We start from the raw sequence: 14105 nt of genomic DNA on the forward strand, positions 1-14105 counted from the left end.
AAGTCCGAGTGGTTCAGCGATCAGAGCGTCTCCCGTGTGGATGTATGGTGGCTGTGTGATCTTAAAGTCTTAAGATCTAAGCTTCCTAAGAATTGGAGGGGGATTTGTGCTTTAGTACAACTAGTGATGTCACTATATGTGCTTCCGCTGGGTGGGGAGCCAGTGGGGAAGGACACGAACACACATGGCCGAGTTAAGCGAACAGTAGCGGGCCCATCAGGCTCTTTTGATCCAAAAGTTTATGTCGATTATATCGGAGTACCCCGGGGGGTCCCTGATGAGTTTAAAGCAAGGGATCAAGTCGCAGCCGGCTTTGAAAGTTTGTTGTTTTGGTGGTCCACTATTAACAAAAATGTGGATTGGATAAATTACATTTACTATAACCAGCAACGTTTTGTCAATTATACAAGGGATGCAGTCAAAGGAATTCATGATTAACTGGATAAAACTAGCTTAATGGCATGGCAAAATAGGATAGCTTTAGATTTCCTATTAGCTGAAAAGGGTGGTGTGTGTAAGATGTTTGGGGAACAGTGTTGCACATTTATTCCTAACAATACAGCCCCTGATGGGACAATAACTAGGGCTCTTGAGGGACTGACCTCCTTAAGTAATGAATTAGCTGAAAATAGTGGAATTGAGAATCCGTTTAACACTTGGATGACCAAAATGTTTGGTCAGTACAAAGCCTTATTTTTAAGCATAATGACCTCAATTTGCTGTGCTTTGGCTCTGCTCGTGATGTGTGGCTGTTGTTGTATTCCCTGTATAAGAACTCTCCTCACTAGGCTAATTGAGACCACTCTCTCCAAGGGGGGTGACCCGAGGTCCCAGTTTTTCCAACAGCATACTCCATTGATAGGACTACAAGACATTGAAAATGAAGAAGTTGAATTGGAGGAAGTTTGAAGTGGAGGTTAAAAAAAATAAATAAATAAATAAATGAATAAAAATATATCAGTGTTTCTGCTATTATCGCTTAACCTTGTGTACTGTTTTGTTGTTTTTTGTTAATTCTTCTCACTGTGTCCAGAGTGGTGAAAATAGCGATTCTATTTCACCTGAGAATCCGGGTTGCGAGGACCTGACTACTCCACAGTTGGCTAATGCTCTTCCTTCTCCCGTTCTATCTTATGTTTCATTCTTATAATTATCCACATATGCTATTTTAGCTTAGGTTGTTTTTACTCGGGCTTTTGTTTAATAGTCACTAGGTGCTTCTCAGCCCGGTCTCCGCATAACGGGGAGCTGACAGCACTTTTATTTAGCTTAATCTTTTAATTTTTATACTGTATTAGGAAATGTGTGATTCTGTTTATTTGTTTGATTTGTAATTGTCCTAAAGGACAATTAAGGGGGGATTGTTGGTTATTATTGTTCTGTATAGTATAGTATATTATTGTTCTGTATAGTATTAAAGTTCTGTATTAATTATACTGGAATATAAATGTTTTATATGTTTTGTTAAAGGCCCTGTAAATGCTGAGTTACCATTTAAAATGTGTGTGTTAAAAAGGAACTGAACTTTAAGCAACCTAATCTTCTGAGAAATGAGCTGAAAAATAAGGAAGTACATCCAGGTGTTTCCTGTTCTGACTATGTAGAGAGTGTGAGAGACAGTTGAACAGGAAATCACTAGCCTTGCATTTCTGCTGTGTTAGACCCGATCCTCTGAGTTTAGAGAAACTGAATGTATAGGAGTAGGGGGTTTTGAAATGGTTTTGCAAGTGTTGTGTTCCAGACAGCAGTTGACAGTTGAGGAACACCAAGATGGAGTAACCACAGCACAGATGTTTCCCTGTTCCTCTTTATGAACTGTGAAGCTAACGGCATCAAGATATGACTTTGAGTGGTCAAGAAGAAGACAACACTCACTTCCTCTTTTTCTTAATAAAAAGGCTACACATGCCATAGATAGACACACTTCTGCATGCAGCTGTCTGTGTGTTTGTGTGTCCTGAACTCAGTAATTACTTTTACCAATTTGTGTTTGAATTCTTAATAAATCGACATTCTTAACTAATTAGTATTCGTCCTTCTTTCCTGGATCAGCAAAACTCACTTGCTCTCAGAAAAATAACATGCAGTACAATTAATTAATTACAATTCATTAAGAATAATTTTGGTAGTCAATATTAGTGGTCATTTGAGTCTGGAGAATTACTGACTTGCTGTTGGTGCCCCTCCTGCACAAGCAGGTAACGGGGCATTATTCGTTTTTCGTTTTGAGATCAAAAATCAAATAACAAATAAGCAGAAATTGAAAAACGGGTCGTATTTTAATTTTCCAAAATCAACATTTTTTATCAGTTCAACCAGAAATAAAAGTGCGAGCGCGTGCACGTGCTGACGTGCCGTATGCTTCATATAAAGTGTAAATCAGGTACAAGTGTTGAGAAGACGGAACAAAAAGTCATAATAACGTTACGCCGCGTCCCCTGTTCTATTACCGTATAGAACTCGATTCTGTAATAAGAACTAATCGTACATGTCACGGTGAAACTGTTACAAATATATTTGATTGTTGTTGCTCCTTGTTTACTGCAGAGTTAGTTCGTGCAATTTTATTAATTTTTGGATGTTTATTGGCCGAGAACAAGAAATATTGAATCGCCTCGGTTAAGGATTCGAATCTTCGTACTGAATCAGGAATCACGAGTCCGAGATCTCAATTAACCCGGATCCTATGAGTCCTCTGATTGGCACTGGCTCTGAGTGCATGGAAGACAAGTGATATTTGGATGTATTTTCATGCAGTAAATCAATCGCAATCAAGATGTCAGTACAAGTGACTCAAGTGAACCGAATCACATCACTGAGTGACTCAGACTAACCCGAGTCCATAAAATGAACCGAATTTACCACCACTATGTGACATGTACGATTAGTTATGCCTGTATTACAGAATTGAGTCCTACTGTATATGGTAATAATAATAATAATGTAAAAAATAATGCAGCATTCTTTTTTCTTAGAATAGCCCCCTATTTTTTTTTTAGGATAAACAGTTCTTGTGTGAATTACAAGGGGAGGAAAAAGTACGACAGACTCAACAGTCAGAACAGGGGACGCGGCGTAACGTTATTATGACTTTTTGCTCCGTCTTCTCAGCACTTGTACCTGATTTACACTTTATATGAATGTATAAATGCATGTATACCGCACATCAGCGCGTGCACGCGCTCGCACTTTTATTTTTGGTTGAACTGATAAAAAATTTTGATTTTGGAAAATTTAAATACGACCCGTTTTTCAATTTCTGCTTATTTGTTATTTGATATTTGATCTTAAAACGAAAAACGAATAACGCTCCGTTTTCTTGTTTTTCAACTTTGGGAATTAAAGTGGAAAACGAATTACCAAAGGTACACGGACCCACTAGTCCCAAAGTGTGTTGCACGTATCAAAATCTAAGCATGTTTATATGTACAAAACACAATGTTGATCAGTGAATTCACTGGAATTTTTTTCTTTCTAATTTTAAGCTAAATAAATATTCAAGAGAACAAAAACGTTTCACAAAATGTCCCAGCTTTTCTGGAAATGGGGTTTGTATTTGTGTTATTTAAAATAGTTGTTAATGTTTGTCTATGATTGTCTTTTTAGTATGTTTAGTAGGTAAATTAAGTCTTTTTAGCATATAAAATATAAGATTTATATTTGGCTTGGGGTGGCTGACCAGTCACATTGTATTCAGTGTGCAAAGTATTATAAATCAATACAGAATTGCATGGCTTGTTTTGCTGTACTTACGAGGACACGCAGCAAAAACTGATCAAAATTAGAGACAGTATTGCCTTTCAATGGCCTTACATAGAAGAACAACCATTGTAACAAATCACAGCAATGTAGACAGAATGTTCTGTAATATGTGTTTATTTACAATGTTCTATATACAACATGAGTGCTACATATTAATCATAAGAATGCCACAAACTGACTAAAAGTACAAGTTCAGCAATACAGTCCTTAAAATTACAGTAGTGATGTAGCCCATGACATATGTGTATACAATGTTGTTTTAAATCAGTTAAATGTTTAGTTTTAAAAAGAAGAATTTAAAGACTTGAAAATGCATTTTATTTGCCTTTTGAAAATTATTCTAAAAGTTGAATACATTAATATTGAAAAATGATACCAGGGCATTTAGTTTACCATGTGGGCCAAATTACAAAAAAAATATGATCCTTATTGTGTCTCCCAGAGTCAAATCTGGGAACCCAGTTTTTACATAATTAAATATGCAGATGACATAGCTTTACTTGGGTCTACTAAATATAAAGGATGAGTACGCTGAGGAGCAATAATCAAAGCATGTTACTGCACTTCAGAACTGGTGTCAGATAAGCAATTTGGAAATTAATGAAGCAGCTATATCTCAATTTAAAATGGCATAGGTTTAAGGACAGCTAAAATATTGTAGAGCTAGCATATCATTTTCCAGTTGAAGGTGGTTTTTGTTACAATATGGTCTCATGATGATTTACCCATTTTTGAGCAAAGGCTTTATGGTGTTAGTATATCAGCAGATAGTGGTAATTGACTACCTATCTGTTCTTTGCCAACTTAGGGGCCAAAAACAAAATGCTAGACCCTAATTTTTTTGAGGTGTGTATGTCAGTGGAAGGTTTGTTGTGGGGTGCTTCCACATATCATACTGCCATACTTTGTCACCATCCCATCTAAAAAACAAATGATGTTACACAAAAAATGGATGGCAGTATTAATTCATGTGACTACCCTTGCCCCTATGTTTATGCACACATTAAACAAAAAAACCTGGAAACACACAATACTACTTAATTACAATACAGTATACAGATTAGACACAAAGTACAGATCAGTTGTCAAGTACCCTAACCGCTAAGCTACCACAGACAGTTTTCAAAGATTTATGCAACTGTTTGTAAAGTATACTTTTTCTATTTGTAGGTATTGTATGTTATGGATATAGATGTGTGTGTGTGTGTGTGTGTGTGTGTGTGTGTGTGTGTGTGTGTGTGTGTGTGTGTGTGTGTGTGTGTGTGTGTGTGAGAAAGAAAGAGAAAAACATGAAAACTATAAATTAAAACAGAGATCACTAGGTGTTAAGGTTCCTAGGCCCGTCTAGGTTCCAGTCTGAAGGAGAGTTGTGAAAGGGTCTTCTGGTTATCAATCACAGACAACTGACGCACATAGTTGCGCACCTCCTGCGGATTTTTACTGGCTGGAGTTGTCTCAGGATCTAGAAACAAAACTTTTACATTATGTATTATTATTACATACATTTTAAAAATACATTGGTTGCATTTACCATTTACTGATCAAAAACTCTGGTTCAACATTTAGATGTCTGTTGGCATTACTTTTTTGGTGCCATGTGTAAAATAAGATTTATACAAACAGAGCTGTGACAACTTACTAAAGGGTTGACTCTTGCAGTGTCTCACTGTCCGGATTGTATTAGCTATTAAATGCTAAGGAAAACAGAAAAAAAAAATTAGGAGATACAAAAAAAGAAAAGAGAACGAGTCTAGCATATTTTCAAGTGTCTTAATCTTAAACTCATCAACCAAATATTAACAAGTTTATAGGAACAACAAAAACAAGCTGTATTTATTGTATCTGTTAAAACATGCAGTAACTATGAATAAACTTTAAATCAAGTTTTAAATCATGCTTTAATATATCAGTCCTACGCACAAATCTATGACTGGTCAGGAAAAGGCACTAAATAAAAGTGTGTGCCCACAGTCATGCTATAAATATAGTGAAAAGTCCTTTGAAGGGTGGAAGCTGGTATGGCAGCAAAGGGAGGGGCCATATTCCATAGTAATGCCCATGGTTTTGGATGTGATGTTTGGGTGCTGGATGGCCACAGTGCCTATAGTGTTTGTCTGAAACTTTTACAAGTTCAAGGGTACCTAAAATTTAAAATGCACTCACCATTTTTTCGAAGTTGACCATTCCATCAACAAAGGTCTTGTTTCCCTCATGAACAAACATCATGTCTATAAAATATAGAAAGGAAAACAATTTTTAAATTTTTGACATTATATTATGGTATTGTATTTTACAGTGTTGCATTCATTAATTGTATAAAATTGTTTAGAGAATATGACAAAAAAGTTAGGGGTTCTATTCCAATATTTTTGTGCCCAGATTGTCAAGAATTGTTTTATGTTCAATGCAAACAGTTACACTGTATAATATTATTGGTTTAATACAATATAACATAATTTGCTGCAGATAACATGATATTTACATTTATGGCATTTAGCAGACACCTTTGTTCAAAGGGACTTACAGTTATGACCTAATAACATGCAAGAACTTGAGGCCTTAACCACTGCACTTTGTTATGATAAGCAAAAAAGGACTGGTGTAAAAAAAAAACTAAAAAAACATACTCAGTCTGACATTACCTTTAATGAGAAGTGGCATGTAAGGAATAATTGGTGGCTCCATTTTAGCCATAGTAAGGCGATACATACGATGGTTTCGGGATGCATCCTGGGTGGACAGAGCAGTAGTGAGTGACAGCTTAAACAGCCTGTGTGGTATACATGTTAGTAGAAGTGTAATAAAAATGATACATACTAGTAAACTCTCAAACTCTGCATAGAACTTTTTAAATTTACTTGGCAGCTTCTGCAAATAATAAAAAAAAATGAGAGATTTGTCTCTACTGAATGAGTGACCAAACTGCTTTTCATAAAAGGAAACCCCAAAATAGTTTAGCAGTCCTTAATTTAAAACTTTTAACGCATACACAGACAGAGATGCACTAAATAAATGAACTCAGTAACTGTTTGTGCATGTTTGTATATGAGAAACTCACCTCCCATGTCTGACTTAGTCGGCTGACAGCTGTATTGCACATGCCCATGATGATGGCAAAGAAAGAGTTAAGATTCCTAAACTCTCTACAGCTAAAGAAAAACACACACTCACCATCTGCAGGTGTCTCCAAATAAACAGTGACATTGTGTCAGATCCCGTTCAGACATTAATACTGATATTACTATAATTGAACTAACTTACATATGCCATTGATTGTAGTATGTGTGTGTGTGTTTGTATGCAATATGCTTACTGGGCAGCAATCTTTATGAACTTCTTAAGCAGTTGCACCCGCTTGCTAAGCGTGCCACACAAGCTGACCTCAGTTACTACCCACAGCTGCACCTGATTAAAGCGATGCATCAGCAGGTCAAGGTTGACTGTAGAGCGCCGATATGCCTGTCGCCCAAACGTGTGGTACACCAACTCATTCTTTATGTAAATTCATATGCACAGATAGAACAGAGCAAATACAATCTGTTAAATAGCCACAACCTAATCACAAATCACCTTCTACGTACATTAACATAAAATGTTCATATATACAAACCTAATTTTCAGAGAAGTTGGGATGTTTAATAAAAAGCATTAAAAAGAAGTATCTGTGATTTGTTAATTCACTTGAATTTTTTTTTAAATGACAAAAAGATTTCCAATGTTTTTACTGATCAACTTTTTTTTCATATAGATTTGTGACATTTCATTTTGTCAATATAAATACATCTTGAATTTAATACCTGCAACACACTTAAGTTGGGCCAAAGGCAAAATAATTATTCCATTTTAAAATCATTCCACAGTAAGTAGGTGTTAGGTGCAGCCTAACTAAAGTAAACTACTCAGTCATCTCTTTTATAGACATAGATCAGGAGAGAAAGAACTATGTGAATCCTGTATGGAAAAAGCACTCAGACAAGAGACAAGGTCAGAGTTTGAGATGCCTTCATTCATTCTGAATACTACAAGAGCTTATATAGACACAAATATCTCTAGAATAGGCTTAACATTTAGTTAGAGAAAGTGAGACAGAAAAGGATGTAAAAAAACAGGAAAAGAACCAGATCATAACAGCTCTGTGGTTAGCGTTATCTACAGAAGCAAAAGTGTATATGTTGCAAAATGGTACACTCTGCTAAAGGTCAAAAAGTCCATCACAATAAGTATATAGACACTTAAAATATCTAACAGGTAAGGGAATCATGATTGGTATAAATATTCACTAAAGGCTTAGTCTTTGCAAGCAATTATGGGTCATGGCTCACCACTTTGTACCAAACCAAATTGTCTATTAGTTAAAAAAGTTGCATTTTCCAATGCAATAATGTAGATCTGTTTCCTTTTGAAAATGTCTGGTGCATCATTTTGGGTGTTTTGCAGGCATCAAATTGTACATTTGTTTATATTTACAAAACAAAAATGAATTTGATCAGTAAAAAACATTAAAAAAAAAATTTATGTGTCAGTTTAATAAAGATTTGAGAGAATTAACAAATCACAGATTCTTCTTTTTGATATATTTTATGAAATGTCCCAAATTTTTTGGAAATGAGATTTGTTATTTATTAGCATCATGTTTTACACACTTTGGTTAAATTCATGACAAGAGAGGTAACTGCTGTTTACTCAAGTCTTCAATGTCAAACACAGTCATGTGTTATATCCTGTCTTAATTATAAGTTGCTATGAATTAAAGTGTTTGCCAAATGGCTTAATATAAATTGAAAATCCAGCCAGGTTTTACTGACAACCTGGTCTTCTTTTAAAATGGGACTTCACAAAGTCACATATGTTTTCATTTTCTTAGTAAGAGGTTGGCCATATGATTTATTAATATATATATTCTTTCCTCTTTTTCTCCTATTTTTTCCTCTAATCTAGTCATATCCAATTACCCTGATTGTGTTACGCTTTATCTCTACCCAAACTATTCTCCACTGCTGACTAAGAAGCTTCGCAACTGACACACGCCCCCTTCGACACGTGTGCAGTACCGACTGCATCTTTTCACCTGCACGAGGTGGGTTCATATGCGGATCAGCTTTGTTTACGGAGAGCCACACCCTGATCAGCATTATTCCCCTAATCTGCACAGGTGCCATCAATCAGCCAGCAGAGGTCGTAATTGCACCAATTATGAGGAACCCTGCTCTGGCTAATCCCACCCTATGAACAACAGCTAATCATTGTTCATGTAGCCGCCCAGCCCAGCCGGATGGCAGAGCTGAGATTCAATACGATGTATTCAAAATTCCAGCTCTGGTGTGCTAGCGTATTTTACCGCTGCGCCACCTGAGCGACCATACTTTATTAATATTTAATTAAATTATTATTAATAATTGTGTTTTTTTTAATACTAGAAGCACTGATAGCAATCAACCAAAAGATTTAAAGCAAGTGTGTGAGCCTGGACAGTGGTCATAATAAATGTTCTATTTGTGTATACAATATCTATACCTCATGCACACAGCTGAAGAGTTCCCAGTCATACATGGTCATCTGAAAAGCTAGGTCTTTAGAACTCATGAGCTCAAAAGTAGACATGGAACTTGTGGAAGGACCTTCTTGTTCTGGAAGAGGAGTCTGTGTACACACAAAACATTTTTTCCCAATATTGTACCTCTCACAAAATACAGTTTTAAAATAATATAAAAAAAGTAATTGCTTTTATGCATTTATTAATTGATTATTCAAATTTAATTAATGTTTAAGTTTGATTACACTAGACAATACCAGACCTGACTGACAGCCCTTCTAAATCTAACATCACTATTACAGAACATGAAATGTGAAGTAGGCAAAAGAGTCGCAATAAGATGTACACTACACTGCAATTAAGAGAGAAAAAAAAAGGATGAGAAAGAAAGTTATTTAAATCAGCCTGGAAACACCCTTCCAAAATCCCTCTAAAAGCAAGACGTACTTACTATTTTTTATTTTAGATTTACTGACATTTTTAACACATATCTGTGTAATTTTTGGCAGGACTGGTGTTTAAGTACAGTATGTTTATTGTTTTCTGTATTTATGTTTAGGATCTATGTTATATTTAAATGTTATGGCTGCAAGGTAAGTTAGAACTGTTTTTGTATTGTCTTGGGTAAGAATTAATTTTATGGTTCTTGGTTCCTTTGTGTATATGGGGCATTCTGTCAGGATATGTTTTTATTATGATAAGTGTTTGGCAGGTTTCACGGGTTGGGGGATTTTCTTCTTTTATCAGGTGTTGGTGGTTATTCTGCATCTTGTATGTATTACCTAGTCTATGCATCTTCCTTGGTATGTCCCTGGCTTACTGTACGGTCTTGGATCTCTCTGTGTAGATGGGTAAATGAACTGGGATTTTTTCCCTGAGGTTTACATTTGGGCGTGTGTTTTTTTCTTCCTGTCTGCAATGTCAAAAATGATGTGGGGTTTTCTGGTTTCCCAGGGAGGTATGGTGTTATGAGGGTCCTTGGCTATTATATTTGGGTTTAGTTTTAGGCCATCTAAGTACAGTTTGTTTCAGGTTCCAAATGGTTGAATTATGTTTTGTCTGTTATGTCAAATTAAGGGCCATGATGGGTGTATTATTTTACTGGGTTTACTGAGGAGGCTGAGGACCAATTCTACCCCAGGAAGGAAATCACAAAATAACACAAACAATTATATGGTATGAACCAACAGAGGAGCTACTATGGCTTAAATTGCAGATGATTTTAATACAAGTAATTAAGTGCACCTGTCAAAACACACTGTGCATCAAACCACTGTGTAAAAGGTTGTGTAGTCACAAACCACATTTACATTTACTTTAACTTTAATTTCATTGCAGACAGTATGAGCCCAGAATATTTCAATATTTGTTTGGTCAACTCAATTTCAATTGTTAATAAACATAATTCCAAAAAAGTTGGGATGGGGTAATTTAGGGCTAGTAATGAGGTAAAAAACTAAATAACGATGTGATTACAAACTGGTGATGTCAACATTTGATGGTCATAATCTGAGTTAAAAGCAGTATCCACGAAAGGCTTTATGTCTTCGAGGAGCAGTTTTTTTATTTGCATTTTCCATACTTTTGTACAAAAGTTAAAGAACGCACTGATTATGTCCTGATTTCGGATATTACAGGACCCATTCAGGTGTATTATAGAATCCATGTCTTAGCAGGTCAGATGTTACTAGATGGTACTAATGTTTTGGCCTATTGTAATGGCCTGGAGATGCTTTAGGGCTTGAATGGCTTGACCTATTTAATGCAATTTTGAATTTTGTAGAATTTTAATTCAAATGCAGTAGGATTGTAAAATGTGTAAGAATAAAAATCATTGCTCAGCTGTTTAGTGATTGCTTAGAATACCTAAAATCTGCCTGAACTCCAGTGTCTTGTTTCTGTGATATGTTCACATAAGTACAGAAGAACTAGAAGCTGTGTACATGACGGAAAATGCTGATTCAGAACTATGGTAAACATGGTGGTTTGCAAAATCCTGTTCGAAGGCTAAACATCTGACCCAATGGGCCTGATTTGTGACAACTGCATCCTTACCACACACACACTTCTTGGCAATGATGGAAGTGACAATAACCATTTAATCCCCCTTTCCTACACACTCTTATCGTATAAAAGATAAGCAACCCTGTTGTCAAGATTACTGGGGGGCCACCTGGATTTATGCTAGCCACTGCTGTGACTCAAGAATCAAACGTATTTAACTGAAATACGTCTAAACAGTGGTAATGCACTGCACATGGAAGATCCACGGAGGTGGCAAATATAGCCACATACCTGCCGAGAACAGGGATGATGAACCCAATATGCAGGATGCTTAACCATGGTAGAACAATAATGTGGCCACAAACAAAAATTCAACCACAAAATAAAGGTTGGCCCAAAGTAAGGAAATAAATGAAAGAAAAAAAGACTAAATAAAATCTGCAGTGGAGAGGCGATAAAACAGATAGACAAGCACATCAGTGGAGTAGAGGATATCACACTCCACATGCTCACCCAGAACAAAAGACATAACAGGGACATAAGCATATGCTGTCCCCAGCATCCATCGAAAAACTCAGATGACTTTGTGCTCACCCCACATGGACATTGGTGACAAGCTCTCAGCAAAATGCACAACTACAGAGAAAAGCAGGAAGCAATAAGAAAAAAAGAACAGGGTTGAAAATGATGGCGAGGCTGCTCTGACTTAGTCAGCTCTTTTAATCTGTTATTATGAACCAGTGGACGGAGTAGCTAGTGTTGTGACAACGCAGTTTTTGGTATCTTACCAGTGGGTCAAGTTGGTCTCTCCTACAGACAAACAATCTTGCATTCACTTCGAATGACTGGAACACTGACACATCATTAGGCTTCAGAATCTGCTTTTCTGGAAAAAAATAAAATGCGCTGTATTTTTTAATCATTTTATTTTTTTTACTTTTTTGAGTCTTTTGACAGACTTTATGCAGTATTAGTAAATGTGTCCCAGACCAAATTAGGGTGTTGATGAGAAAGTAAGGTTAGAAAAGAAAAATTATTATTTCTATAAACTGAATGTACAGTGGGGTCAAAAAGTATTTATTCAGCCACTGATTGTGCAGGTTCTCCTACTTAGAAAGATGAGAGAGGTCTGTAATTTTCATCATAGGTACACTTCAACTATGAGAGACAAAATGAGAAAAAAAAAAAAAATCCAGGAAATCACATTGTAGGATTTTTAAAGAATTTATTTGTAAATTATGGTGGAAAATAAGTATTTGGTCAATAACAAACAAGCAAGATTTCTGGCTCTCACAGACCTGTAACTTCTTTAAGAAGCTCTTCTGTCCTCCATTCGTTACCTGTATTAATGGCACCTGTTTGACCTTGTTATCTGTATAAAAGACACCTGTCCACAGCCTCAAACAGTCAGACTCCAAACTCAACCATGGCCAAGACCAAAGAGCTGTCGAAGGACACCAGGAAGAAAATTGGAGACCTGCACCAGGCTGGGAAGAGTGAATCTACAATAGGCAAGCAGGTTGGTGTGAATAAATCAACTGTGGGAGCAATTGTAAGAAAATGGAAGACATACAAGACCATTGATAATCTCCCTTGGGGTCAAGATCTCATCCCGTGGGGTTAAAATGATCATGAGAACAGTGAGCAAAAATCCCAGAACTACACAGAGTGACCTGATGAATGACCTGCAGAGAGCTGGGACCAAAGTAACAAAGGCTACCATCAGTAACACACTACACCGAGAGGGACTCAAATCCTGCAGTGCCAGGCGTGTCCCCCTGCTTAAGCCATGTCCAGGCCCATCTGAAGTTTGCCAGAGAGCATATGGATGATCCAGAAGAGGATTGGGATTTGGTTTCATGTGGTCAGATGAAACCAAAATGGAACTTTTTGGTAAAAACTCAACTCGTCGCGTTTGGAGGAAGAAGAAGAACCCAAGAACACCATACCTACTGTGAAGCATGGGGGTATCATGCTTTGGGGCTGTTTTGCAAAGGGGACAGGACAACTGATCCGTGTTAAGGGAAGAATGAACGGGGCCATGTATTGTGAGATTTTAAGCCAAAACCTCCTTCCATCAGTGAGAGCATTGAAGATGGAACGTGGCTGGGTCTTCCAGCATGACAATGATCCCAAACACACCGCTCGGGCAACGAAGAAGTGGCTCCGTAAAAAGCATTTCAAGGTCCTGGAGTGGCCTAGCCAGTCTCCAGACCTCAACCCCATAGAAAATTTGTGGAGTCCGTGTTGCCCAGCGACAGCCCCAAAACATCACTGCTCAAGAGGAGATCTGCATGGAGGAATGGGCCAAAATACCAGCTACAGTGTGTGCAAACCTGGTGAAGACTTACAGGAAACGTTTGACCTCTGTCATTGCCAACAAAGGTTATGTTACAAAGTATTGAGTTGAACTTTTGTTATTGACCAAATACTTATTTTCCACCATAATTTACAAATAAATTCTTTAAAAATCCTACAATGTGATTTCCTGGATTTTTTTTCTCATTTTGTCTCTCATAGTTGAAGTGTACCTATGATGAAAATTACAGACCTCTCTCATCTTTCTAAGTAGGAGAACCTGCACAATCAGTGGCTGAGTGCTTGTAACTTTTATAGTGTTCATCAGTATTCCTGGGTAAGGTAAGCTTCTGGTTAAAGTGTATATTTTTTGCTGTAACTTGTTCTAGACTCTATCTTTGTAACTTTGATTATTAACATTGCTAGAATTGAAGTAGCATTTAAGTAGCATTTAACTATTGTTAAAAGATAGTCTGTTGATGCATTAATCTGTGTTTTGCTGATTGGT

The 14105-nt window shown here is 36.7% G+C and overlaps 1 protein-coding gene across 10 annotated transcripts in view; it reads right to left on the reverse strand.

Annotated features, from left to right (window-relative positions):
- Window positions 1-3860: 3860 nt before the first annotated feature.
- Window positions 3861-14105, reverse strand: part of rapgef4b (Rap guanine nucleotide exchange factor 4b) — a 58005-nt gene continuing 47760 nt past the window's right edge. For 8 of the 10 annotated variants that reach the window (XM_062997584.1, XM_062997583.1, XM_062997586.1 and 5 more), the window contains 9 exons: window positions 12088-12185; window positions 9277-9402; window positions 7076-7254; window positions 6821-6911; window positions 6580-6630; window positions 6405-6492; window positions 5926-5990; window positions 5402-5456; window positions 3861-5224 (listed from right to left, as the gene is read on the reverse strand). In XM_062997584.1, the coding sequence (XP_062853654.1) occupies window positions 5097-5224; window positions 5402-5456; window positions 5926-5990; window positions 6405-6492; window positions 6580-6630; window positions 6821-6911; window positions 7076-7254; window positions 9277-9402; window positions 12088-12185 (881 nt within the window). In that variant the 3' untranslated portion in view covers window positions 3861-5096. Of the gene's footprint in view, window positions 5225-5401; window positions 5457-5925; window positions 5991-6404; window positions 6493-6579; window positions 6631-6820; window positions 6947-7075; window positions 7255-9276; window positions 9403-12087; window positions 12186-14105 lie in introns of those variants that run through there. The other 2 variants (XR_010013150.1, XM_062997590.1) reach the window with 2 other exon arrangements.

Source organism: Trichomycterus rosablanca, chromosome 6 (assembly GCF_030014385.1).
Source record: "Trichomycterus rosablanca isolate fTriRos1 chromosome 6, fTriRos1.hap1, whole genome shotgun sequence".
NCBI lineage: Eukaryota > Metazoa > Chordata > Actinopteri > Siluriformes > Trichomycteridae > Trichomycterus > Trichomycterus rosablanca.